The sequence below is a fragment of the Camellia sinensis genome, chromosome 9 (assembly GCF_055761805.1).
Source record: "Camellia sinensis isolate YWXY chromosome 9, ASM5576180v1, whole genome shotgun sequence".
Taxonomy (NCBI): domain Eukaryota; kingdom Viridiplantae; phylum Streptophyta; class Magnoliopsida; order Ericales; family Theaceae; genus Camellia; species Camellia sinensis.
The window spans coordinates 66,306,285-66,333,342 of NC_138969.1; the positions used below are offsets into that span (position 1 = coordinate 66,306,285).

At 29.6% G+C, this 27,058-nt stretch overlaps 2 protein-coding genes across 29 annotated transcripts in view; one reads left to right on the plus strand and one right to left on the minus strand.

Moving 5' to 3' along the window:
• LOC114299609 (uncharacterized) overlaps positions 1-6,447 on the plus strand; it is a 34,496-nt gene extending 28,049 nt beyond the window's left edge. For 14 of the 27 annotated variants that reach the window (XM_082886994.1, XM_082886993.1, XM_082886996.1 and 11 more), the window contains one exon: positions 5,977-6,447. The gene's annotated coding sequence lies outside the window, so the exon portion shown is untranslated. Of the gene's footprint in view, positions 1-644; positions 710-5,976 lie in introns of all 27 variants that reach the window. The other 13 variants (XM_082886999.1, XM_082886998.1, XM_082887002.1 and 10 more) reach the window with 4 other exon arrangements.
• A 1,643-nt stretch (positions 6,448-8,090) lies between these two features.
• LOC114299608 (disease resistance protein At4g27190) lies at positions 8,091-25,260 on the minus strand. Of its 2 annotated transcripts, XM_082887010.1 has the most exons (5): positions 25,103-25,230; positions 23,126-23,262; positions 10,592-13,785; positions 8,759-8,853; positions 8,091-8,387 (listed from the first exon to the last, which is right to left on the minus strand). In XM_082887010.1, the coding sequence occupies exons 3-4, from the start codon at positions 13,775-13,777 to the stop codon at positions 8,806-8,808; spliced, it is 3,234 nt and encodes a 1,077-aa protein (XP_082743136.1). In that variant the 5' UTR covers positions 13,778-13,785; positions 23,126-23,262; positions 25,103-25,230; the 3' UTR covers positions 8,091-8,387; positions 8,759-8,805. The 2 variants fall into 2 exon arrangements, with proteins under 2 accessions (XP_082743136.1, XP_082743135.1); XM_082887009.1 differs by lacking the exon at positions 23,126-23,262 and having other exon boundaries at positions 25,103-25,260.
• Between the last annotated feature and the right edge of the window lie 1,798 nt (positions 25,261-27,058).

Here is a 27,058-nt window from a genome sequence, read left to right on the forward strand (position 1 = left end):
GTTTTTTTCTTTTAATTTTACTCGGGGGGTTTCTTGCACTAGGCAAGTTAGTTGTGCTTTTTCTACTCTAGTAGCCCTCTTGATCATCTGTAGATGATTTTTCTAGGAAGTAAGTTTCATATGCTATGTTTGGTTGGTAGGATTTAAAACGAAAGAATATGAATCCTATAAAAAATAGGATTTCAAGGTTAATACAGTTTCGTTGTTTGTTTGGATTAGTACAAATTTCTCCATGAAAAATAGTTCAATTTTAAATAATGTGGAACCATTTTTTTACACTTGAATGCTAAAGAAATTTGAGATTTTTTGTAGGAGTGGGGGAATGATATTCTCACATTGGGAAGGTAACCCAAAATTATATTATATATTTTGTATTTGAATGCACTCAAACAACATAATGAAGGAGAACTGAGATAAAATTCTAATTTTACCTCTATTTCTACTATCTAAACATAGTCTTTCCAACTAGCTAAAGATGGATTTCTTATAAATAAATAAAAGAGTAATGCTATGTTAACAAATATTTTTTTTTTGAAGTTTCCTTCATATTAGTTCATTGGATTCCATTTGGTATGTTGAAATTTTATTAGTAAATAAGTTCATTTGTATAGCATCTTCATAAATAAACACATTAAAAATGGCAGATATCTCCTTTAATCTTCCAGCAATTCTTTTCGTTTGGATCCGTTTGCATAGTCTACAGAATGAGGTAGCTTTCTCTAAACCACAAACCTCAAACCTCAAAATTGGCATTATCATATGGAATTTTTTTTCCCGGTTCGTATGTTTTCCATTTTTTCCTGTTTTTTGAAACATTTTTTGAAATCATTTCTTTCCTCAAATTTCATGTGCCATGAAACAAAATGGAATCGTACAGGGGGAAAGTAGATGAGTCAACCATTTTTCTTCTAAATAGTTCATATATGTAAATAAACACAGAACCTTGAAAAAAAAAATCAACATTACAGAGGTTTTATATGACGCATAAAATATACTCACACCACACCCCATCGGCGGCCATACATGTCATGTCCATTGGCCACTATATATTCTGATGTACAATGGAACTTAGTAGCTCATGCAGATCATTCAATTAGCTTTGCATTATGAATAGAATAAGCAAGTAATGGACTACATTTAGCATTATTTATATATTCAATTACTTAGCTAAATTTCCGACCAAAAAAAAAAAAAAAAGAAGCAAGACTTTTAAGTGTACCTCTCTTTCTATGAGCAATTATACAAATGAAAAGTAGATGTGGAAAGTTTTGATGATAATTTGGATGAATCTTAGGGTTAACATTGTTCAAATTAAAATAATAGGAATTAAAGTGAAATTTTCGTCAAAAGGGAGTAAATGATCTCCCAAATGAAATATTAATGAAGATGAGAATAATAAGTTGGAAGACATGGTGGGATGCCTTCGGGGCTACCAAGTGCGCCCAATAATTTAGACTCCCAATCTCCTGATTTAGTCTCACTAGTGAATGTGAAACGATAGATGATAGTCCAAATTCAACAATTTTTGTAAAAAATCGTTTTATTGCAAATATTTTGTTAAAAATGGACTACATCACCAGATCTCAGTGTCGCCATCTAATCTTTTCGGAAAATTAGGAAACTCGTGAGTCGTGCCAAAGGCCACTGTCCGTCATAACAAAAGTGTCTCGGCTCGGGAACGTAGGTATGAGGGGGGAAGGTCATTAATTGAGCACTCTCACTGACCCGATCAAAAGATCGGTCTCTACTAAGTCATGATGCGATTTTTATAGTCTATATATTCATATTCTGGTTATTATTAATGCTAACATTACTATCCGAGGCAATCAAATATAGCCTGTCATTGATTTTGGTTATGTTTTGATTTCATGCATTTTTGAAAAACCATTTTGTACAAATCCCGAAGCATAAAAATCAATCACATTCCAATATAAGCAACACAACTTTCCCACTGGCATTCATACAGATATTTCAATTAAGCATTTAGCCTTATGGTATAGCAATGAACATGATAGAGGAAATATACACACAATATGCTAAAGTAAAGAAATGCTCACCTAGTACTCCGAGGTGAGTCAAAAGAATAGGTTAGAGTATATGCATGATTCTATATACAAATAACTAATGAAATACATATATGACATGCATCTATAAGTCCGGATATTAAGACATGACATGGATATCATCTCAAGACATGAGGTGACAAACTCTACAAATGCAAATGAGCCAGACCCTAATGCATGAAAAATGGATGTAATACGTGGGTGTGATAAATGAGACATGATGCTATACATAAAGCTTGTAAATAAAAAAGTTAGAAAGACGTGGGGTTGGAAGATTATTACAACAATTTGAATAAGAAATGGGAGGGGGAGGAAGTGAGAGATTGTTACAATAATTGAATAGATAATAAAAGAAAAGAGTCGGGATTAGAGAAATTATTACAACATTTAATTAATTCAGCTAAGTTATTGTTGAATCTAACAAATTATACTAAATAGTTAAAATAAACTATCCAACAGCTTCAGAACCTCCCAGGAGAGCACCCCTTAGAAATTGTTTGCTCTATTCTTGGGAAAGATCATCTGGTTGGACATAAAATGGGTTGGCTGAACTGGAATTTGGCCGGCTGAACTCTTCTTTCGTTTGAGATTTAGGTCAGTGCAGAAAGTCCAGAACAGAAGCTAAGAACATCTTCCAAGGGGTGCTCATCCCTTCTACCTCTTCCACTTACAGGAATCACTTAGGGAAGAGGTAGATGGGTCTCAACCCTTCACAATAGCATAAACAGATATATACAATAGATGTTTTGCAACAAATTGACGAAATAAGAGGATCAAAGCAAAAAACAAATTCAAGCCTAAGAAATAGATGGGAGCCTACATCATCTCTTTGTGAATAAGGGCATGTTAGTACCCAAATCTATGCTATAATTGGAGAGAGTAGATTAATGCACATCATTTCTTAGCGGAAGCTTTGCTTTGAAAGCAAGGGATTCATCAAAAATCCATTGAAAACTCTTTTTTTATTCATGGAACAAGAGTGTTTCTACCCCTTTGCATGTTCACAAATGATCGAGAAGAAAGAGTTCAATGCCTTTTGACATAAAATCTCTTGTTTTGCTTCTAAAAATACTCAATAGAAGGGAGAACACAACTTTTTCAACATCAAATCCCAAGGATCATCCAAGCAATCCTATGAAACAACCCCTAGCACTCATTGACATATAGTGAAGAGTTGAGACACATGGATCAAAGTGATTGGAAGATAGGATATGTGAAAAGAAAGTGTGTAACAAGAAGAAAAACTACTCTGCATATTAAACTTGTGAATGGATGGCTAATTTCTACTCCCAATCACATCTACAAGGTTCCAAAATATACAGCAATAAGAGACTTTAGCTAAAGAAAGCAAGAAAGGAAAGAAAGACTATCAACTCAATGGAGGGGTGGCTAATTTCTACTCCCTCCACATCCACGAGGACTTGTTACATATTTACAACAGTTATATAATGAAGAATAAGGTCAAAAATAAAGGAAAGGAGAAGAAATGACAGTCAAAAGTTTAATAATCTCACCTTTTAAAAACTTGTTTGTTTACCAAACTCTCTTTTGATTCCCTCAAGTCCTTTTAGATATGTTTTAAAATGTCCAAGAACTTTCACAAGAAGCTTAGGATCAAGCTTTGATGGTGTTTGATTGTTCAAAGTTAGAGGGTGGTAGGTAGGAGATGGAGGAGAAAGAGAGAGAAGTCAAGAGGCTTATCTTAGCCTTGGGCAAATTTTCCAAACCCTAGAAAGGGCTGACGAGCTCTATCTATATAGCCTCGGGTGTAAATATCTAAGATATTTATGAAAAGTGTGTTGAACAAGCTGAACTTCCCCAAAATGCTCTGCACTCGGACAATTCAGCTGGCCGTACCATTTGATGTCCAACCGAATGCATTTTTGATTGGCCATCTTATGTTGTCCAGCCAGTCAGAAAGTACATCGTTAGATCAACAAGGTAAGGTTAGCCTGAATTGAGAGGAGTAACAGGTATTTCAGAGGATTTCACCTCTTCCATTCATTCCCATTGTATCCGTTGCTCTGTTTGTTTGAAAATGCGTGTTATTCTAGCTTGAGAAATAATGAGCCACAGGATATATTGGTAATGTTTGGAACTGCACAACCAAACTCGTTTTGAAAAAGGTTCTCATTTCGTCGAAAAGCATTTTGGCCAAAACCGGTGTTTGGAAAGTTTAAAGCTTGTAGCTTAGGCTTCTTGCTAAGAGATTCATAGGACTAGCACATCTCATTTTCATCATTGGGTACCCAAGAAAGAGCGCCCAAATCTTAAGGCTGGTCAAAAGTGGGGTGTCTACACATGGGTTGTCCATAAATGAACCTTACTTTGCAGTCCTTTTTTGTATGCAGTTTCATGAGTTCAATGGTATGATGTTTGATTGTTTATAGGGATAAAAGGTGACAGAGAACATATACCAACTCCTTTTTTTCTATTTTTCTTTTCCTTTTGATAATCTTTCATTTTCTTGAGAAAAATGTTTTACACATAGCTCAACTCACTACAACTACATTTTCATATTATTAATGAACCTTACAGCCTTTGCATGCAAATTCATTGGCCATGGCTAACATTTAAAAATTACTAGTATGATGGTATTAGGTTGAATATGTAATACCAAATGCTCACAGTTGTTTACTACGGGATTATTACATCAATACAAATTGCTAATGTTTGTATTGCACTAGTTTGTCAGGATTAAATGCATGAAATTTCATATAAAACCTCATTACATAGAAGTTGATTTTGTTGTTTATATATTGTGGAGGCAAAATTGTCTTTTAACACATTCTCACGGGGCAAATTGATCACATGGTATTCCTAATTCACTCATTTTTGGGAATTTATTGTTTAATGGGATTGTTTACCCACACCTTTTTTTCCTCATTTTTTTTTTTTTGGGGGGGGGGGGGGGGGGGGGGGGTTGTGTGCAACTAAACATGAATTGTGCGATACTTATCAAATTACCCATCCAATCCCAACTCCTACCAGGGTTATCAAATAAGACTTTAATGTTGGTTGATCCCAAGTGTCTTTGCATTGGAAATAAGAATATTGTTCAAGAGGGATTCTCTGTTATGATTTGTTCAGGGATCTACGTCAAGTTTTGTTTTGGCATGATTTATGGTTCGTTGATAAATCTTTGAAAGATGAGTTTCCTAGACTATTCTAGATTTTGTCTCAGATAGCTGTTATGGTTAATGATGTTCTTTTGTTCGATGGAAGCTTGAACAAGTGGTGTTTGCAATTCAGGAGGAGTTTATTTGTTTGGAAGAATGTCCTTTTGGATAATTTAATGAATAAACTTAATTCGCTTTGCTTGACTCTTGACATGGAGGATAAGCTACAATGAAAGTGGGATAAAAATGATGGAACCTATTCGATTAGATCTTTTTATAATGTCTAAAAATTTATCTTGTGGTTTTAAGGTTTCTCCTCACAAGTCCCATCTCTTTGGTGGATTAATCTTTGCCCATTCAAAGTCAAAATATTTTGTTGGCAAGCTATTCTAGGTAAAGTAGCCTCTCATAATAATTTATCTAACAGGGGTAATCCTAAATGAATTTTAAGCACTTTGTCCAATGTGTTTGAGATTTGTCAAATCGGTATACCATATCTTAATTGACTGTCAGTTCGCTTGGGAACACTAGTCTTGTTGTTTAAACTGGTGTGGGTGGTGTTTGTTGGGTCTGCCCTGCCTCTTTCTTTGATCTTTTTATGTGGTGGTTTTATCCTCCTTTTTGGAACCCTGAGAAACGACTTTGGGTGACCGTCTTCTACATGGTTGTCTGGTAAGCTCAAAATGCTACTGTCTTTAACCGCTCAGAACAGCATGTTCATGACGTGATTCACCTAGTAAACTTGTGTTTCGCTCTTTATGCTAAAGCTTGTTTTGGTATTGTCAATTACCCAGTGTCTGGTATTATCAGCTGCTTTGACGGAATCAGGAAACTCAAACTAAAGCTTCTTTCAAAGCCGCCTTGACAGACATTGAAGCGATAAGATGGTTGAGGTGCGATGGGGGCTTGGCTCTTTTTTATTGTTCTTCTTGTTACTGCTGATATGTTCTTTGATGTTGCTGGTGGTGTAGGGTTGCTGCTTTGCTGGCTAGGGAGGTCTTGCTTTCATAGCCTTAAGTTATAACTTATAAGGCTGTGTTGTTGCTTTTTAAGGCTGAGGGTTGTTCTTGATTTGGGAGTTTTGGAGAAGTTTTTCTGTTACTCTTTTGAGTTGTGTGAGAATGAGTTCTGCTTTTGTTCTTTCTCTCTGTGTGCGCGTGTGTGTGTGTGTGTGTGTTTTTCGGTTTAGCTTTGATTCTTTCTGCACTTCCCTCTACTTTATTGATGTATTTCATTTCTTGATTTATATCAATAAAGTGATTTTTTTTCATGTGCTTTTGGATGCTCGTTTGTGAACAAAACATGGACTCAGGTGGATGCTTGCTACAATATAAATATATATATATATATATATATATATATATAAATTGGTAGGGGAAGGGAAAGCTACATAACAGTATACTGAAATTTAGACATTACATTTGGTAACTCATCTATCTGGTAGGGGTTTGAAGCTGGACAATAATTGTCCTTTTTCATGCTATCAAAATTTGATGTGTTTCACATAGCTTGTTTAAGGATTTAGTATGTGTTTTCTTTTTTTTCTTTTTTAATTTTTTCTTAGTTTTTTGTGTTCCACATATATCTTGTTTGTGGGGGCCTTTTGGAAGATTTCTTGGTTAAGAGAAGGAAGATAAGTAATAAAATTAGCAAGCTCAGATAGCTAACAAATTCGATGGTAGGCAGACTTAGTTGTTGCCTTTGTAGTTACAAGCATGCTCACTAGGGTTTAACGGTTTGGTTTTGTCAAAGTTGGATAAAATTTGGCATTGAACTAATCTTTTGATTTTTATTGATTGAAAATTAAAATTGACCACATATTACGATTCACTTTGCTTGGATATTTCTATAGTAGCTAAGAACTTCCTTCCAATTAAATTTTCCGTAATTGACGATGTTGATATGTATGAATAAATGTTGTTTGTCGATATTCGTTGGACTTGGACATATAGACCACAAACTATACAGGAGTTGCTTGGATATTACCTGAGTGACTAAAGCACTTCTTTCCAAAAGGGGCATGCAATGGCTTTCTATTTCTAAATGGAGATCCTATGTCTTCTTAATGTGTGTCATTTTCTATTTCCTCAATATCATTGGATATTCACTTGAGATAAATATAAGATTCAATTGCAAAGGATTCATTGCTAAAGAAACATTCTTTTCCACATGTTTTTATGATTATCCTATGTTTTTGAAATGTTGCAAAAGATAGTTTATCTTTCTGGAGTAACTTGTTACAAACCTCATTACAAGGCATAAGGCATAGTGAGTAAATTAGACTCGAGAGAAAACTTTGCCCGATGTATAAGTTCACATTTGAGGGGGAGATTGTTGGAATTTCTTGAAGTAAACTAGTCCCATATTGGAATAAAAGCAAAGAAAAGTCTTAATATATGTCAGATGGATTTACTCCATATATTTTTAAGCCATTAAGTAGATGCATGTTTGAAATAACGTGTATTAATTCTAAGTATGTACACTTTGGATTTCCTAACATAAATCTAAGTATGGACTCATTGGATTCTGTAACATAACTTGATCCGCTTGAATTACAAGCATTCAAGCAACAATTTGAATGAATTACAAGCCTCCCTTAACAAATTCAAGCAACAATTCATTGTTGTACTCTTAATTATTACTAGTCAATCACATTTCAGTAAAAAGTAAATTGCAATATATTTTTTTACCACAAATACAGACAAGCATGAAAACAAACATACAATACTATTAATTGAGATAAATAATTTCGGATACAAGCTCCATTACAATGCAAGGAAAGTAAAATTACACACACTTTATACTTTTTTTTCGGATATATTTTTTTACTCTGAATTATTACTAGTCAATCACATTTCAGTAAAAAGTAAATTGCAATATATTTTTTTACCACAAATACAAACAAGCATGAAAACAAACATACAATACTATTAATTGAGATAAATAATTTCGGATACAAGCTCCATTACAATGCAAGGAAAGTAAAATTACACACACTTGATACTTTTTTTTGACCTTTATTCACTCTTCAAATCTTTAGCACACATTAGGTAAACATACCTTTATTTAGAGTAGTAGTTTGATATTGCAAAGCCAGACAATTATTTAGAAACACAAATCATAGGAAGCATATGTCCTTACACAATAAAATCTTAAGGTAGACATCACATATAGGGAGCAACTCAACATTCTTTATGGTTGACAACTGCAAAAGGAAAATGAAAACTCAATAATAATCTAGCAATATATTTCTATGAAAGATAGAGATATCTGTATTTTGTAACATATAATGTTTGCCTTTTTGTTTTTTATTTAAAAAAAAAATAATAATTCAAAAACACCATCGTCATCATACTATTTTCATTTTTGCATAAAAACAACATTTGAAATTTTGGAAATAACTTTTTGTTGTTTCCTAAAAAATGGGATAGGTTTTAGAAAATTTTTTTGAAAAAAGTATTCAAATTTTTTTTTCTACAAAACATATCTATTTTTCTGTAATAGAAAATTCCTTTCAGATAAGAATTGTATTTTTTTTAGGTATAGCTTGAGGTAAATCATGAATTGTCCACTTACTCATGAGAGTTATTCCTCATAAATTCATAATCTAGTTCACAATCTAATTAGGATTCAACATGGATTTCATCTTCAAGAGTACCAGTCTGTCTTGCCTAAAAAAAAGAAAGAAAAGAAAAAAATTAGGAAAGATTAAAGAAAAGAAAAAAATTAGGAAAGATTATGATAGGAAACATTCATAAGACAACAAAAAAAAAAATGTGAGAAACCTGACAATATTGTCTATGCAGATGGAAAATAAAATATTTAAACAACCTAGGCATGATTTCATAGGCTGACAAATCTATCAAGTGTATGCTGAATGGACCTCAAAGAAAATATGCAGATTGAAAGGCCAATTAATTTTATTTATTCCTTATGTAATAAAATTTATATTGAAAACTCACACCATTTTCAAATTACCTATCGATTGAATAAAGATCTTACAAAATGCACAAGGACCAAAAATTGTTTTGAGAGAGATAGCAAGGAGGCATTCTTCCCCTCTTTCACTTTTTGGCGAATGACACTTTCTATCATCTCTCCAAGTCATGACCTCTATCACTTTTTGATTGATTGAATATAATTTCTTTTTTGGTCTTAAGAAAAATAAAATATTTAATATAAATATACATGTAGTGTAGCACAGTTGACTTAATAACAATTCATCATTATTAGGCTATTAATGCAATTGCCTAAGGCCTCACTTTTGAAATTTGACAACTTGAAACCAAAAAAAAAATCCCTTACCAAAACCTAATATAAAATTTATTAAGAGGCATAAAAACAAAAGAAAAAAAGAAATCCATTATTAGCATTTTCTTTTTTATTTAAGGAAGGCATTATCTCAATCCACTAGGTCTCTTCCATCTTTATCCAAAGGCCTAAAAAAAAATTCATTGTCCAAATGTCCTTATACTAAAATTTGCTAAAAAAAAACTCCCAAACAAAAATAGAACTATTCAAATGGTTCATTGTAGGGAGCATTACCATGTGAGTTGTTGCGAGAATATTAAATAATTTATTATCTCATTTTTTTTAGATAGTCAAAGGCCTTTGATAATAAAAACATAAATGAACATTCATTGTAAAAGGCTAATAAAAAGTAAAATTTCTCTATCCATCAACTTAACTTAACACTTAAAAATAAAAATAAAACTCTATGCACGAAAGAGGACAATATATTAAATTTTAACTAAATAATAAAAGAAAACAATAAATTTTACATTAAAAAGTGTAATCTATATAAAAAAAATTTAAAAATGTTATTTTAGTGTAATAAAGGGCCTCTATGCACAAAATTCATGCACAATAATATACCTAAAAAAATAATGTAGTTAAGATTCAACTCTTATGTAGTAGAGTCCACATTTTGAATAAATTTCGAGCGTATATTAAAATTTTTGAGCATTTTTAGGTGTACAAATTTTGTGTATGTAGCATTGCTCTAAATATAATTCAAAATTACTAGAGATCTCTAATTATCTATAAACTAAATTATCAACTACTCACAACAAGGAGGAGGAGTTGATAATTTGATTTGTAGTTCATTCAAAAATGCTATCATGAATTTTCATCTTAAAATTTATTCTGAAATTGAAGTATATGATGTAAATTTAAAATTAGTCAGATATGGATCATACAAGCACAATGAATATATATATAGTCCATTGATTTACTAGTTTATTAGTCAAGGACCCAATTTAATTAATTAATTTATTTTTATTTTTTTAAAAAAAACATTGCCTCATAATATAAGTAACTAATTACCTGATATACATATATATATATATATATATATATATATATATGTGTGTGTGTGTGTGTGTTAAATGTGGTAAAATAGAGAAGTACCTTAGGTGGCTTTGAAATGATATGGGTTTGCACAAACTGATTCAAGTCCATCCCCTGTAGCGGTATTTTCTTGAAGTTACCAACATCAACTTCCTTCAGTTTTGGTGTGCTGTCGGAAGTAGTGGCAGCGAAAGTCTTCATTTTGGGGCAGTTTTCCACTGTAAGTTCTTCCAAGGATGGCCATTCAAAAGGAAAGTCGTCTCCTCCTGTGCAGAAACCACTTAGGTTTGGAAGACTTGTAAGGTAGAGTTGTTTGAGACTTTTGAACACCATCTTGTAGTCCACTCTTTCTTCGTGCCCTTCGTTTTGCTTCGCAGCAACAATTTCCTCCATTTCTTCACAGCCAAATACCGAAAGCTCTTCAAGTTGATGAAGAGCTTGAGCTATGGAAGGTTGGAAGACATATTTCAGTTTACCACATTCACTGACATGCATAACTCTTAGGTTGCCGAGTTCCACATGTTGACGACTGCAGCAGTTCAATATATGCTTCAATCTAGGCAAGGGGCCTAGTCTTAAATCTCTCAAACTAGAAAGTAGCTTCATGCCTTCTCCTTCAGAACCAAAATCAAATACTTGTTCCAATGTCTTGCAATCTCCTACCCAAAGGTTCTCCAAATGTTGTAGCCTTTGAAGCAAATTGAATGGAAGAAGAACAGTTGATAGTTCAGGACAACTGCCAACTATCAAAGTTCTAAGCTTTGGGAAGCACACCCAACTGGAAGTTGCAAGTGCACTTGCTTCACATATCCCTTTGAAACTATCCAAAGCCCCGAGTACCAATTCTTCCAGGTTGAAGAGCAATTGCAGATCACGTGGTTGTGCCTGTGATGAAATCCCCCATTCTTCTGTGTTGATCAAGTATTCGAATTCAGAACAATCTTCGATCCCCAGATATGTAGCTCTCTTCAACCCCATCTTTAGCGATTTACTCCAATTAACCATGGATCCAACCACGTCCAAATAATTTGGGGAATAATTTTCAACCATAAACCCAGAACTCGATTTTCCAATAAAAATAATAAAAATTTCCAGCTCAGGAAAAACAAAGTCCTTGGGTATATATGCAATGTCAGGTATAGAAATGGTTAGCACTTTTAGGCGAGGCCAAGATCTTAGTGCAACAGCTACTTCTACTGTAGGGTCTCCGATCCCCCTTGAATATTCGGTGCCAAACAAGTACAACTCCTCCAAATGGGATAAGGGCGATAGTATTGCGGCCGGAATCAGAAATTCATGACGGCTTTGAGTCATGTCCAACAACATTAGATTAGTTAACTCCCTTATAGCATTTGGTACCTCAGAAAAGAAGGCATGCTTGAGGCTAAGAACTTCAAGTGTCTTTAATTGTCCAAGAAATTTAGTGTCCCCAAACTCTATTCCTTCAAGAACTAATGTTCGAAGACACATTTGATTATTGAAAGCATCAGCACTACGAATTGAATTGTGAAGACGAGGGTCAAAGCGGCTCCGATCGCGTTGGCTCCAATCTAAAACACTAAGTTCCGTCATCCTTGAAAAGAATTCATGTGAACATGACCTTGCATTTTTATTGTCTTGTAATAGTAATATTTGGAGCTTTGGACATTCCAAGACCTCAGGAAGGTTACTAATTTGATTTCTCATCAATGATACGCCAGTGTATTGATCCAAACTATCGATCTTTGGCCAATAATTCAAATTGCAACCAGCTCTTACAAAATACTTTTCGGATCCAATATCTATGGCAACATCACGTACAACATCATGCATTTTGATGCAATCTCGTTTATCACTAGCTAATAAGAGACATGAAGCTATGAGATTTTCAATCATTGACTTTGCTCTGCCCCTGGCTTCATGCACTGTATCAACTCTTTTGAATACCCTCAACCCCATCCCATATCGTACCAAATCTTCTATTAAGATGTTATGATCCTCAGGAAATAGAGAACAAAGCAAGAAGCAAGCCTTGGCTTCCTCATCTTGCAGGTAATCATAGCTCAACCTAAGACATTTGTATACTCGTTCATCAACACCTTCAATATATGTTGGTATTGATTTTCTCAATTCTCGAGCTGCTTCGTTCCATAAATCAGGTTTATCTTTATTACGTTTCATTGCTCTTCCAACTGTAACAAGTGCTATAGGCAGGCCTCCACATTCTTTACAAACCTCATTAGCAATAGCATTCACTGCGTTAGAGTCAATGACATCGCCAGCATTCTTTTTGAACAAGTCCCATGAATCTTTTTCAGATAAAACACCAAGATGAAAAATCTCTGTCCTCGGCGTTTCCTTTCCCATGGAATCGCATACTTGCTCACGCCGTGTTGTGATTATGATTTTGCAACCCTGGTGATCATTGCCAAATGGAATGCCCACGACTGCCAAATCAAGTTCTTCCCAAACATCGTCCAATATAACAAGGATCTTCTTCACATCCCTGAGTCTTGCATACAACATGCTTGCTCTTTGAATTACACTTTGTTGATCAGTTAATCTGGTGAAACCCAACATGCTAGCTATTTGACTTTGAATGTTTTTAATGTCTTGGTTCTGAGACACTACAGCCATCACAACTTCATCAAAAAGCTTCTTAGATTTTGCTTTTTTGCCGATTTCTATTACCAAAGTTGTCTTTCCAACGCCCCCAATACCATGTATTCCAATGAAGTTGATCTCGTTGTCAGTTAGTGCCCCCATTACATTGGTCATTGTCAAATTTGTAGAAGCATAAGGCACGAGCTGTTCAGAGGGTATGGACTCTATCCCCAAGGGAGGGGCAGGTTTGGATATGTTGTTATTGAATGTGCCTTCTTTGCCCAGCTCTTTAGCCTCCTCTGCTTTATTTTTTGTTGCCTTACCTAGCCGGCGTCGTGTGACCAAATCAGGAAACCACCCATTGAAACAATTCTGGTTCACATTGCTACCACCTTCAAGAAACTCTTTAGCCTCAAGAATGAACCCATTAACTTTGCCAATCCAATTCTCAACACTTGTTAGAATTTCTTCTCTGTTCCTTTTTGCTGCATCCATGGAGTTGAGCACATCTATTCTTTGAGCCTCTAAATTTTGAACTTGCTCTCGTAGATTTTCAATGTATTTCACTCGATTGAAGACATAATCGAATTGACGCCTAACTGGCTCCACCAATAATCCAACAACCGTTTTTCCAATGAAAATCAGACAATCACTGACAGCCATAGCCAAGTCTGATAACAAACAAAGCAATACTTTAAAAAAACATAAATAAATAATATTGTACTATTGGCAGTAATAACTATCTGCATGCTTGCTGATAAAATAAATAAATAAATGAGAAGTTGCAAGCCAGTCCAATAGAGTGCACTTTATTTATCAAAAAAAGTCCTACTCTAATTTTCTCTATAAAAATATTTATAAAAAAATACAATTAATTATTTATACTTCTCACATCATATTTCGACATGAACTAACTCAAATAAATTAAAATTAAATCAAAACTCACAAATAAAAACTCAAATAATTTTGATTATAACTCATTGTAATGTTAGTTGTGATTATTGTTTTGGTTATGACACAAAATGTCTTTGGTAATTCCTCAAGTGGTATTTAGTTATGACCTATGAAGCATGGGTGTAGGTACAAATATAGTTACGGGTACGCCGATACGGCAAATTTTTTAAAAAGTAGGGTATGGATACGGGTATGGCTATGGTATGTCAAATTTTTAAAATTTTTTTTTTTAAATTTATAGCTAAACATCCAACATACAAATCAAAGTTTCAATATCAAAACTAAAAAGAGAACAGTTTGTTTAAAAATTTATATAATTATTTATTTTTCTTTTTTGATTGTCTAAAACAGGATGTAAAAGAGAGCAAGGTGTTGGAAATAAATGTTGCAACAAATTCAATCAGCCGCCAAAAAAAAAAAAAAATTCACCTCGCTGTACCGGTGCCGTACCCACGACGTATCCAAATGTATTTACCGTACCCGACATGTATCCGGCATACCCGGTACGCATACCCGCACCTGGTAAGGACCCGGTACTCGTACAACACCATTTTTGGAGTATCCGTGCTTCATAAGTTATGACTTATTGAGTTTTTTTAGTTATCACTACACAAATATCATAACTTGTATATGGTACATGGCAAAGAAAAATTTGTATTGTAGAATGACCCTACTTTTTATAATAAATTCATAGGTAGATACATATTGATATACACAAACATAATTCGAATAAAATTTATAAAAGTATGATTTTCAAAATATATACTTATATTTTATAATGTGTATTGTATGGGTCAACTGTTAGTAACATATCATAAACTTTATGGGTGGGACAATTTTGACCCATCTTTGTTAGTTAAGAGAAAAGAATAATCTACTTGATATGTTTTGGAATTCTTTATTTGTTAAGAGTACCACATAAACAATATCAAAAGAATCTCTAATACCACCTAATAATTTTTCATATACACTAATGTATGTCCATACTTAAAGGCACAGTGTAAATAATAATGAGATCAAAATATAATTAAATATAAAATTATTGGATTAAAATATAATTTATTTAATTTGTTACTAAAAATTTAAAGTCAATATATGAATAGAAATCTAATTAGTTTTTCAATGTAATAATTCATGTAAATATAAAATAGTAATAAATATAGATTCAATTTTAGATTTATTCAATAATACACATTTATATAATAAATCTTTGGAAAAAAAAAATACTCAAAAGAAAGAGTGAGAGAGAGAGAGTGGAGAGACTCTACTCTCACCACATTATTCTTTTTTTAAAAGAGAGAGTGTAGACAAAAGAGAATTTTGAAATGGAAAATACTATCAATCTTAAATAATTTACTAAATATTTTATCAAATTTTTTATATGAATGTGAGATTCACACAAACTTACATATATATAGATCACATATCCATATGAGATGTTTGATAAAAAATTTAATAAATTATTTGAGATTCCTAACCTATTTCTTTTGAAATCTACCTATCTATCTATCTATCTATTTATCTATCTATCTATCTATCTATTTATCTATCTATCTATCTATATATTATATAAGGAAAAGGATATTTTTAGTGAGGAGTCTTGTGAGAATTTCAATATCTCATACTAATTTTCTTAATTTTCTTAATTTTAAACAATTAAAAAAATCTCCATTGGTAAACTTTTATTTGATAATCCCACATCGGGAAAAGAAGGGAAAAAAATGAGTTGTTTTACTCATATAAAGGGAATTTTATACACTCATCTCATTTAGTGAGGAACCTTGTGAGAGTTTCAATATCTCATACTAATTTTCTTGATTTTCTTAATTTTAAACAATTAAGAAAATCTCTATTGGTTAGCTTTTATTTGATAATCTCACATCGGGAAAAGAAAGAAAAAAAATGAGTTATTTTAGTCATATAAAGTGAATCTTATACTCTCATCCCATTTAATATATTGTAGTGTTGTGCATGTTTCAATTCAATATAGTTTAAATTTAAAAAAATTTAATTAATTAATTATGACCTAGCCAATTCGGCTAAATCATTTTTGATTTGATTAATTTGTTAGTTTAACCGTGATTTTAGCAATTTTATCAAAATATATTAATTAGATTTGTTTGATTCGAAATAAACTAAAGATTGATCTGATTAAAAATTGAAAGACTGAGATTGCTTAATTAAAAATAAACTTTCCATTTAAATAATTGTTAACTTTTATTTTATAATCTCACATCGGAAAAAGACAAAAAAAAAAATGAGTTGTTTCACTTATATAAAGTGAATCTTAATAGTGTAATATTGTGTTTACTTCAATTCAAGATAGTTTAAATTTAAAAATTAAAATAACATTTAAAAGTTTTAATTAATTAATTTTGTATAAGTTGGTTGGTCATTTGACCTAACCAATTAAGCTGAACCATTTTCGGTTTGATCGATTTGCCGGTTTAATCATGATTTCTTATATTAATTTTAAACAATTAAAAAAAAATTCATTGGCTAACTTCTATTTAACCATATAAAAATAAAACTCTAATTAGTTTATGATTTATTTTATAATCCTACATTGGGAGAAGAAAAAAAAACAAAGGTTGTTTCACTATCTATTATCTATGTAAGGAAAATGGAGTTTTTTGAGAGAAATGTTCTAGAAGCTCCATACCCTTATTCTAAAATTATTGAATTTTCTTAATTTTAAATAATTAAGAAAATTCTCGTTGGCTAACTTCATTTACCTTTTATTTTACAATCCCACATCAGAAGAAAAGAAAAAAAAAAAAAGGTGAATTGTTTCATTTACATAAACTGAATCTTATGCTCCCATTTATATAAACAAAAGGAAACTTTTAGTGAGAAGCCCTATGATCAAATATCTCATACTTATTTTTTTGATTTTCTTAATTTTAAACAATTAAGAAAATCCTCATTAGCTAACTTTTATTTAACTTTTATTTCACAATTCCACATATACGTTTTGATTTTAAAAATAATTTTTTATAAGATTTTGAAACTCTCATAATATTTAACTTTAAAATAATTATAATCTCGCATCGAGAAAAAAAAAAAAGTGAGTTGTTTCACTTAGATAAAGTGTTACAATCCCACATCAGAAAAAGAAAGAAAAAGTGAGTTATTTCACTTATATAAATTGAATCTTATAAAAGGATTTTAAGAGAAAAACCTTCTAAAAGTTTCAAACCCTCATTCTAAAATTATTAAATTTTCTTAATTTTAAACAATTAAGAAAATTTTCATTAGTTAGCTTCCATTTACTTTTTATTTTACAATTCCAAATTGGGAAAAAAAAGAAAAAAAAAAGTGAATTGTTTCATTTACATAAAGTGAATCTTATGCTACAATTTATATAAATTATTGAATTTTCTTAATTTTAAATAATTAAGAAAATCCCCATTGGTTAGCTTCCATTTAACTTTTAGTTTACAATCCCACATTGAAAAAAAAAAAAAAGAAAAAAAAAGTGAATTGATTCACTTGTATAAAGTGAATTTTATACTTCCATTTATATAAGCAAAAAAAGATTTTTATTGAGAAGTCATATAATCAATACCAATTTTTTTATTTTTTATTTTTTATTTTTTTATTTGAAATAATTAAGAAAATCTCCATTGATTAGCTTTCATTTAACTTTTATATTTACAATCCCACATAGACGTTTTGATTTTAAAAATAATTTTGTATGAGATTTTGAAACTCTCATAATATTTAACTTCAAAATAATTGTAATCTCATATAGAGAAAAGAAAGAAAAAGTGAGTTGTTTCACTTATATAAAGTAAATTTTATACTCTCATTTAATATTATAGTATTGTGCATATTTCAGTTCAAATTTTAATTTTAAAATAAAATTTAAAGGTTTTAATTAATTAATTTTGTTATAAATTGGTTGATCTTTTGACTTAGTCGATTAGGCTGAATCATTTTCAGATTGACTGATTCACTAGTTTAACTACAATTTTAGCTTTTTTATCAAAATATATTGCTTAGATTTGTTTGATTTGAAATAAATTAAAATTGACCTTATTAAAAATTAAACGATTGAGATTGCTTGATTAGAAATGAACTTTCCGTCCAAATAACGATTAACTTTTATTTTAAAATCTCATATTAGAAAAATGAGGAAAAAATGAATTGTTTTACTATATAAACCTAATACTCCTATTTAATATTGTAGTGTTGCGTATGTTTCAGTTCAAGACAGTTTAAATTTTAAAATTAAAATAAAATTTAAAAGTTTTAATTAATTAATTTTTGTATAAGTTGGTTGGTCATTTGACTTAGCCGATAAGGTAAACCATTTTCGGTTTACCTGATTTGCTGATTTAATTGCGATTTTAGCGGTTTTATCAAAATATATTGGTTAAATTTGTTTGATTCAAAATAAATTAAAAATTGATCTAATTAAAGATTAAGCTGCTAAGATTGCTTGATTCAAAATAAACTTCTTGCCAAAACAATTGTTAATTTTTGAACAATTAAGAAAATCTCCATTGGTTAGATTTCATTAACTTTTATTTTATAATCACACATCAACAAAAAAAGAAAAAAAGTGAATTGTTTCATATACATAAAGCGAATCTTATATTTCTATTTATATAAGTAAAATGAGATTTTTAGTAAGAAATCTTATGATCAATATCTCATACTAATTTTTTTGATTTTTTTAATTTTAAACAATTAAGAAAATCCTGATTGGCTAACTTCTATTTAATTTTTATTGTACAATCCTACATAGAGGTTTTTGTTTTAAAAATAATTTTGTATGAGATTTTGAAACTCTTATAATATCTCTCTTTAAAATTATTCTTTCGTAAAATATATAAATATATCGATAATCTCAATGTCACTTTTGTTGCTCCTTAATACAAAAATTATGAGATAATTATGATAATTTTAAATTTGTATTTAAAATTTATAAATTATGATATAGATTATTATAATTTTAAATTTATATTGTGTCGATTTTAAATTTAAATTAATAGATTACTTTCTATATTTAGTGACAGTTTAAATTTTAATCAAATAAAATTTAAAAGTTTTAATTAATTAATTTTATGTAATCTGATTGGTCTTTTGACCTAACTAATTTAGCTAAACTATTTTTTGTTTGAATGATTTGCGGGTTTAACCATGATTTTAGAGGTTTTACAAAGTATAATTTTTATTATTAATTGTTAATATACAATAATTTTAATCTATCTATACTATGGGAGTGTTTGGGAAGAATGCTTTTTAGCTTTTTTGGCTAAAATAACACTAAAAAACAAAATAGGCTAAAATAACTAATAAGACAAAATGTCACATCAAATTCATAATCATTTCACTTTTTCTCTCACAAACATTACATCCAATTACAAAAAATCCAATCATCTTTCCAAACACAAAAATTTTAGCCTACTAAAATAGCTAAGAGCATCCACAATGGACACACTAAGGAGAGTGTTAGTGTCAGTTGGTAAGTTTTAGCTAGCAAGGTTTGGTGTTTGGTGCTGCAGTGGATCAGTTAGTGTGTTAGTGGTGTGTGTTAAAACGTTTGTCATCTGCAGCGATGGTTTTAGCTAGCGAGGGGAGTGTGTTTGTGTTCTTGCGGGTTGACCGGTTAACGACAAATTTTTTTTTTTTGGACTTGAAATTTAATTTTAGGTTTGAAATTTTTGATTAAACTAAATTATTTATTTATTTTATTTATTATGTATATATATATATATATATATTTAACACACCCCTTAACACATCCATTGCACCACCACTCACTCTCTAAAATTAACAAACTCTTAACACACCTTAATACGTATTTTTTGGTCCACTTTTATCACCTTTTGTCATATCACACACTTTTTTAGCTATTCCATTGTGGATGCCCTAAAAACTAAAATAACCTACTAAAATAGCAATTTCCTAAATACTCACTATATATATTATAGTAAAGGATCATTTTAAAGAAAATTTTTAAACTTATATATAAAATTTATTTAAGGGAGATAAAATATAAAAAAATAAATATAATTATTACATTTTTAATAAATAATATATTATTTTATTCCGTGTATAACACGGGTGATAGGTTAATTTAGAGGTTGTTTGGGGTGTCCTAAATAAGTGTACTTTTTGTCTTTTTAGATTAAAAAGTTGAGGAAAAAAAGATGGATATTTGAGTCAACTTTTTGACTTTTTACGAAAAAATGTGTATTAAAAAATTGTATAAATAAGTGTGTAGGAGAAGTATAGTGGAGTAGGTGTACAATTTGGGCAGGGTAGTGGGTTGGGTAAGAGATGGGAAATGATTGCCTCTTTTTTGGGCTTGAATTAGACGGTGTTATTCGGCCCGTGGGGGCCCACTACAGGTCCCGTTTTGCTAATCGAACCGTTCAATGTGTAGAACTCGTCGAGTACTATATGTTTGTAAAAAATCACATTAATTAGATATCGATAGCTATCTGATCGTGTTAGTTTTCTTTTGTCAACTGCTACCTATAACACTATCTTTTTTTATACAAAACTGATTTGATCATGTAGTTAGCGATATCTGATCAACGTGATTTTTTATAAGTATATAGTTTTGGATGAGTTCTACATATTGCACGGTTCGGATTATCAAAACGGGACTTGTGGTGGGCCCCAACGGGCCCAACATTATCATCCAACTTAGTAATTTTACATATATAATTTTTTTCCCCTGTTACAGTACTAAAGAGGTCAAGTCAGTCCTGAAAACTGTGTAAAATTAATTTGATTAAAATATTATATATATTAACTTTTTTATTTGTAAATAGTGATAATTTTTTTTTTAAAAACAACTCAAACCAGGCCTTAATCAGGAAGAAAAGAAGAGATGAGGCGGGAGAAGAGAGAAGAAGACAAAAGAAAGAGAGAAAAGGGAGAGCAAGGGTGACGAGAGGATAGAGAGGACTTAATCCCATCATTATAAATACTGTTTCTCATTGACCCATACGTACACCAACCACGACATAACAGAAAAATTAGGGATTATGAAATTTTTCTCATGAAAATGATCATGAAAGATTTATGATCCTTGAATTATCTTGAATAGTATGTGGTGCTTTATTCTAAGTGTAATCTAAGGATCACAAAAGTTTCATGATTATTTTCATGAAAGGTTTTTCATGATACCTAGTATTACTGATGACATAATCAAATACCAAACAGCTTAGTAGGTGTTTTGGGAAGTAAGTTTTTATGTAGATTTTTTTAATTATAAAATATTATTAGAGAAAAAATTTTTAGTGTTTGGAAAGATAGTTAAATTTTTTTATGATTAGATATGATGTTTATGAAAGAAAAAGTGAAATGATTACGAGGTTGGATATGATGTTTTGTTTAAATTTATTTTTTTTAATTTTGTAAAAGCTTTGCCTTTTTAACGGAAAAAATAAAAAAAAAAAACCCAAAATTCTTTTCCCCCAAACACCGCACATCATTACCATTATCTCTCTTCTCTCTCGTCTGCACTTGCCAACTTTTCAAATTTCATAGTGAAACGTAAACCACTTTTTTATCACTATTTTTTTTAATAGAACTTAATTTAAATTTTGAACTCAATTTATCAAAAATAAATAAACAATTTTTCACACAATCATTTTTTAACAAAATCACTTTTTTTAATAGCGTTACACTAATAAATATAAAGATTTTTAATGATGTTAAGGCCAAGTTTGGTTAACATAAAAAAGTGTACTTATTTTATCTTTTTATCTTTTTTGGTTCAAATCAATCAACATCTCCTCTCTACTTTTTCTACACATAATATAAAAAAAGTCAAAAAATACACTTATTTAGTCTTCCCAAACTTAGCCTAAGTCTCTGAATAACTAAAAATACTTTATTTTTTATATTTTTTTAATAAACATGTCCAGACAGTGTGCAATGAACAACTATTCAAATAGATTAATTCGTATCCAATTCAATCTTATATAAAAATAAATTATCAACTTAATATAAAAATAATACCTTTTCTCATAAAAATATATAAAAATAAATTTATATTATAAAATTTTAAAATATTACACAACATATTTTGTATTACTTTATGAGGTGGGATTGAGTGGGAATCCTTCATAAAGAAAAGCAGACTCACGTGGGTTGTCCCTAGTGGCGTAGCCAAGAATTTAGTAGAGAGATGGCACGAATTAATGACAATATTTTTTTTTTTTTTTCGTAATAAACAACAATGAGATATTACTAAACTTAAATATTAAGAGTTCATTTAGATAAATGTAAATTTTAAATTAAAGGATTTGAGATTAAATTTTATACTTGGGGAGTAATTATTTTATAGGTGGATTGGAAATTTAAAAAAGAATATAAGTTGAGATATAAATGATATATTTTAGTAGAGAAATTCTATAAAACATACCACAAGAAAAGTGTCTATCATATGTCGCAATTATATTCTTCACGATTTTTAGTTATAACACATTATAGTGTTAGATATAATTTAGTCATAATTTCTTCCCATTGTTATTTTGGTTATGACTATATATCAAGTAATAGTTAGTTACGACTCATTCTGATATTAATTATGACCTATTATAATTTTTTTTATTTTCTTTATTTTTCATAATTGAAGATGTGTTGCTTAATTACAATTTATATAGTGGTCATTTAAGTTATGAATGGAAAGAAACACGTGGAGGATAAACTCCACATGTCAAATGTAACTAACAATCCAATAAATTCGATATCTTCATCGAAATAAATTATGTTTGTATGTCAATAATGATAAATATCACCATTTTATTAAAATTTTTATAAATAATAATATGACTTATTATAGTCTCTTTATTTTCAATCAAAATAATCATTATTATTCTCCTAATTTTAAAATGTCATTGACATTTCACTTTAAATAATATTTTTATAATTTCTTAAAAAATGATTGTAACTCTTAAAGTTAGGAACCCCATGACCCCTAAAATGATATGGATTAATCACGTATTTTGTTTTTTTTTTTTTTCTTCATGAACCAATCACATATGAGTGAGAGTTGCAGGGGTTGTGTTTTTTAAGGGTTTGTATTACCTTTTCTTTTCTTCTTCTACTTCTTTTTGTTTTTGTTCTTTTTTAAGCAAAGAGCTCTCTCTTTCTTCTTTACATCTCTCTCTTCCTCTTTGAACTCCATTGTTGCTCAAGTTTGAGTTTCCAATAGGAGTCATAACCTAGTTAATGAAAATTCATCAACTCAGAACATTCATTAAAACACATTACAAATCACAAATCCAAACCCAAATCCTAGAAACACAAATCCAAGCACATACCTAATCAACATAAATATTTTTTTTTTTTTTTCAATTTACTCCTAAAACTAACTTCTATTAAAAATTAAACAGAAAATAACACATTCACAATCACCTGGCATAACAATATTTTATTATATATAACTCACACCACTAACACAAATTCAAACCCTAATATAATAATATATTTTGTATGTTATGTGACAATTATTGTGATATTTCATGTCTAATTTTAAACAGAAGTTAATTTTAAGAGTAAATTGAAAAAAACTTAAAATATAAAAATTTTAAAAGTGAAAAGAAAAATTTAAGGATAAAAAAAAAAATGAACAAATATAAAAGAGACAAAATATAATTTACCCTTTTTGTTTAGATTGACATATTGAAGAACATTGTAGGAAGCCAATTAATCTGAGTGAAGCGTATAAGGGCGATCGCTTCTCAAAAAATTGAAAATATTTTGGGTTGGTTTGGGAAGTAGGTGGCTTTTTGGCTTTTTAATTTTTTTTTAAAACTATTTTAGCCTGGGTTAAAAAGCTTAGCTTAGGAAGGATTTTTTGACTTTTTGAGTTTTTAAATTTTTTTGTGAGAAAATAATATAATAATTATGGATTGGATGTGATATTTTGTTTGTTGAGACTAAAATAATCTATTTTATCTTTTATGATTATTTTAGCCACCAACCATCTTTCCAAACAGACCTATTATATTGTACTAGTAATGATTAAAATAATTCCCAAAAAAAGGGGTGCGCCTTGCATTGGTTGAGATATATTTAACTTCTCTTTTATTTAGATAGAAGATATCTATTAAATTTGAGAAAAAAAAAAAAAATTTATCACCCCCTATTAAGGGCTCAACAAAATAGGTACGTAAAATTCTCCATTTCTTTCAACTTTTTTCTCCCTGACTAGGCGTGAATAATTCTTCTTACTTTTTGTATGTTTCATATGTTTTGCTCATAATTTCCACTTTTGCTTAGGTGTAATGACTTTTCTTCATTATTTATGTTTATCTAGTATTAAAGTTGTTGGCAGTTGCTATCTCAATAGATTGATTTGTCCTGTATTAATACTACTTTGTATTAACTGCATTTTTAACTATGAAATTTGACAGGATAAATTGTTTGGTAAGATAGAATATAATTTTATAAGGATTTGGATTTCTCTCAAAGTTTACTTGGGAGAATTTGAGGAACTTATGAGACTCACTCAAATTTTATTTTGATAATTCGAATAGTTCATTTTGCAAGATTCTTAAATTTATATCATTCTTGAAAAAATTTAAATCGATCTGATAATTTGTTCTCCAAAAAATTAAAAGATGAATTACAACTCAGTGTATTATTGCAAAAAAAAAATAAATAAATAAAAAAATCAAGTGATTAAATTCATAAATTTTTTCACTAATCAATAAATATTTAACAAAAAACCACCAATATGTAATTTTTTTTAAAATTAAAAAGTCTATTTTTAAAAACATATACATTATTTGTTTTTAAAAGAAAATAAACGTAATAAAATAAACAAGTCATGATCATTGAATGAGACTAATTTTTTTTTATGAATAACATAATGATATTTTTCTCATAAATGATATCCTGACAATCCTATAAAATGGATAATTTAAATAATAAAAGTAAGAATCATGTGGACTTCACGAATCACTATGTTCTTTCAAGTTTAGATTTAACTGAATTTGATGGAAGACTAGCCCATTTATTTTGTAACTAGCTATGTTGAGAGAGAGAGAGAGAGAGTACCTGTGGATGGTGTGAGTGTGGAGTGAGTCTGTGTAGGGAGGAAGGTTGGGCAGCGGTAGGTTGGGCTGAGCGAGGTGAATTGACGGAAGGGAAGACCACAGAGAGGAGATTCCTAATCTTCACATAAGCTACTTTTTTTTCTACTCACTATATTGCCTACTTTCTAATATTCGAATAGCATGAATTGGAAGTATGATTAAAAATTGATTTTTTTAATTTTATTTAATTTTTTAAAAAAAAATATAAAAAAATATATAAAGTGATGTGACATAAAATAAGTTAAAAGTTAACTTTTTAATTTTTTAATTCTTTTCAAATTGACTCATAATGGGTTTGGAACTTCTATAAGTCCTTTATTTTATTTTATTTTATTTTTTAATTTTAGTGATATTTTTAAAAATTATATTAATTTTTTAATATTTTTTTGTCTGTTTTGTTTAAACGAATTAAAAAATAAAAAAATAATTAAAATAAGCAAAAAAAACTTCATTATTTTTGTTTTTGTTTTTTTTAAAAATCTTTTCTCCATTTTTTTTGAATTTTTTTTCTAAGTTTTCGATTTGTCTCATCTTGTTAAATCTGGAAGTCTAAAATTTTTTGCAAAAATTTAAAAAGAAAAATTTATTAAAGAAGAAAATAATCTAAAAAAAAAGAAGAAAAACTACCAAAATAAGCTATAAATACCCGTGTTTGGTATACCTTTGAAATTAACTTTTGGATTAAAAATTTTAAAAACATGTTTGATTTGCAATATTTCAAAATTGTTTTTTTGCTCCTTTCTCCTTCTCTTTTTTTTTTTTTTTTTTTTTTTTTTCACACATCAATCAATTATTTTTTTTCTCTTTTCTCTCTTCTCTCTTCTCTCTCCGTTCTCATTCTCTCATCTTCTATACATCAATTAATCAATTTTCTCTCATACCTATCTATTTAACTACCAAAAAAAATAATACAAATCAACTATTTTCAAAATATATAACCAAAAAAATTTTAAATTTTAAAAATTCTTTTAAAAACTATCTTTCAAAATTAATTTTTAAAACCAAGCCTAACTTATTTAATCCGTACTATACTCCCAATGAATGCTACTTGGCCCTCATTTGGGATGTTGATATTTTGAGAAATTGGTAAAATATTAATTTTTTTGATTTTCTTTGCGACTTTTTAGCTTTTTGTGTGTAAAAAAAATAGAGAGGTAATGTGATTTAAGAAACCCAAAAATTCAAAAAGTTAACTTTTTACTATGTTGCCAAAATGCTAGTTAGTTTTTAAATTTTTTGATTATTTTAGCCAAAGAAAAAAAATTATGTTTAGAATGATTTGTGAATTTTTTTAATTAAATAGATTATTGTGAGAAAAAAATAATTGATTGGTATGTAAGATGTGACATTTTATATATTAATTATTTTAATTATTTTTTCTTTTTTTTCTATTAATTTTTTAAAAATTACTTGATAATAAACGCTCCTCTTGGACCACTCATTATAATTTTTATTTATTTATTTTTTTTTTGTTAAAGATAAGGGTGACTCGGATTGAATAATTTGGAAAGGACAACTGATTATAAATTTTATTTTATTTTATTTTATTTTTATTTTTATTTTTTTGTTAAAGGTAAGGGTGACTCCGATTGAATAATTTGGAAAGCACCACGCATTATAATTTATTTATGTTTTTTAGATAAGGGTGACTCCCATTGAATAATTTGGAAAGGACCACTCATCATAATTTTTTTTTTTTTTTTGGTTAAAGGTGAGGTGACTCCGATTGAATAATTTGGAAAGGACCGCTCATTATAATTTTAATTTTTTTTTTTTTTTTTTCTTAAAGATAAGGATGACTCCGATTGAATAATTTGGAAGGGACCACTCATTATAATTTTTTTTTTTTTTTTAAAGATAGGGGTGACTCCGATTGAATAATTTGGAAAATATTATAACGCTCAAAATTTTCACCAAA

What these genes read in the sequence shown, in the direction of transcription:
- LOC114299608 (XM_082887009.1), bottom strand. Translation starts at nt 13,777, where the DNA reads ATGGCTGTCAGTGATTGTCTGATTTTCATTGGAAAAACGGTTGTTGGA. An exon ending in TCATTTCAAAGCCACCTAAG is followed by an intron (nt 8,854 to 10,591) that starts GTACTTCTCTAT and finishes TCTTTTTTTTAG; the next exon opens with GCAAGACAGACTGGTACTCT.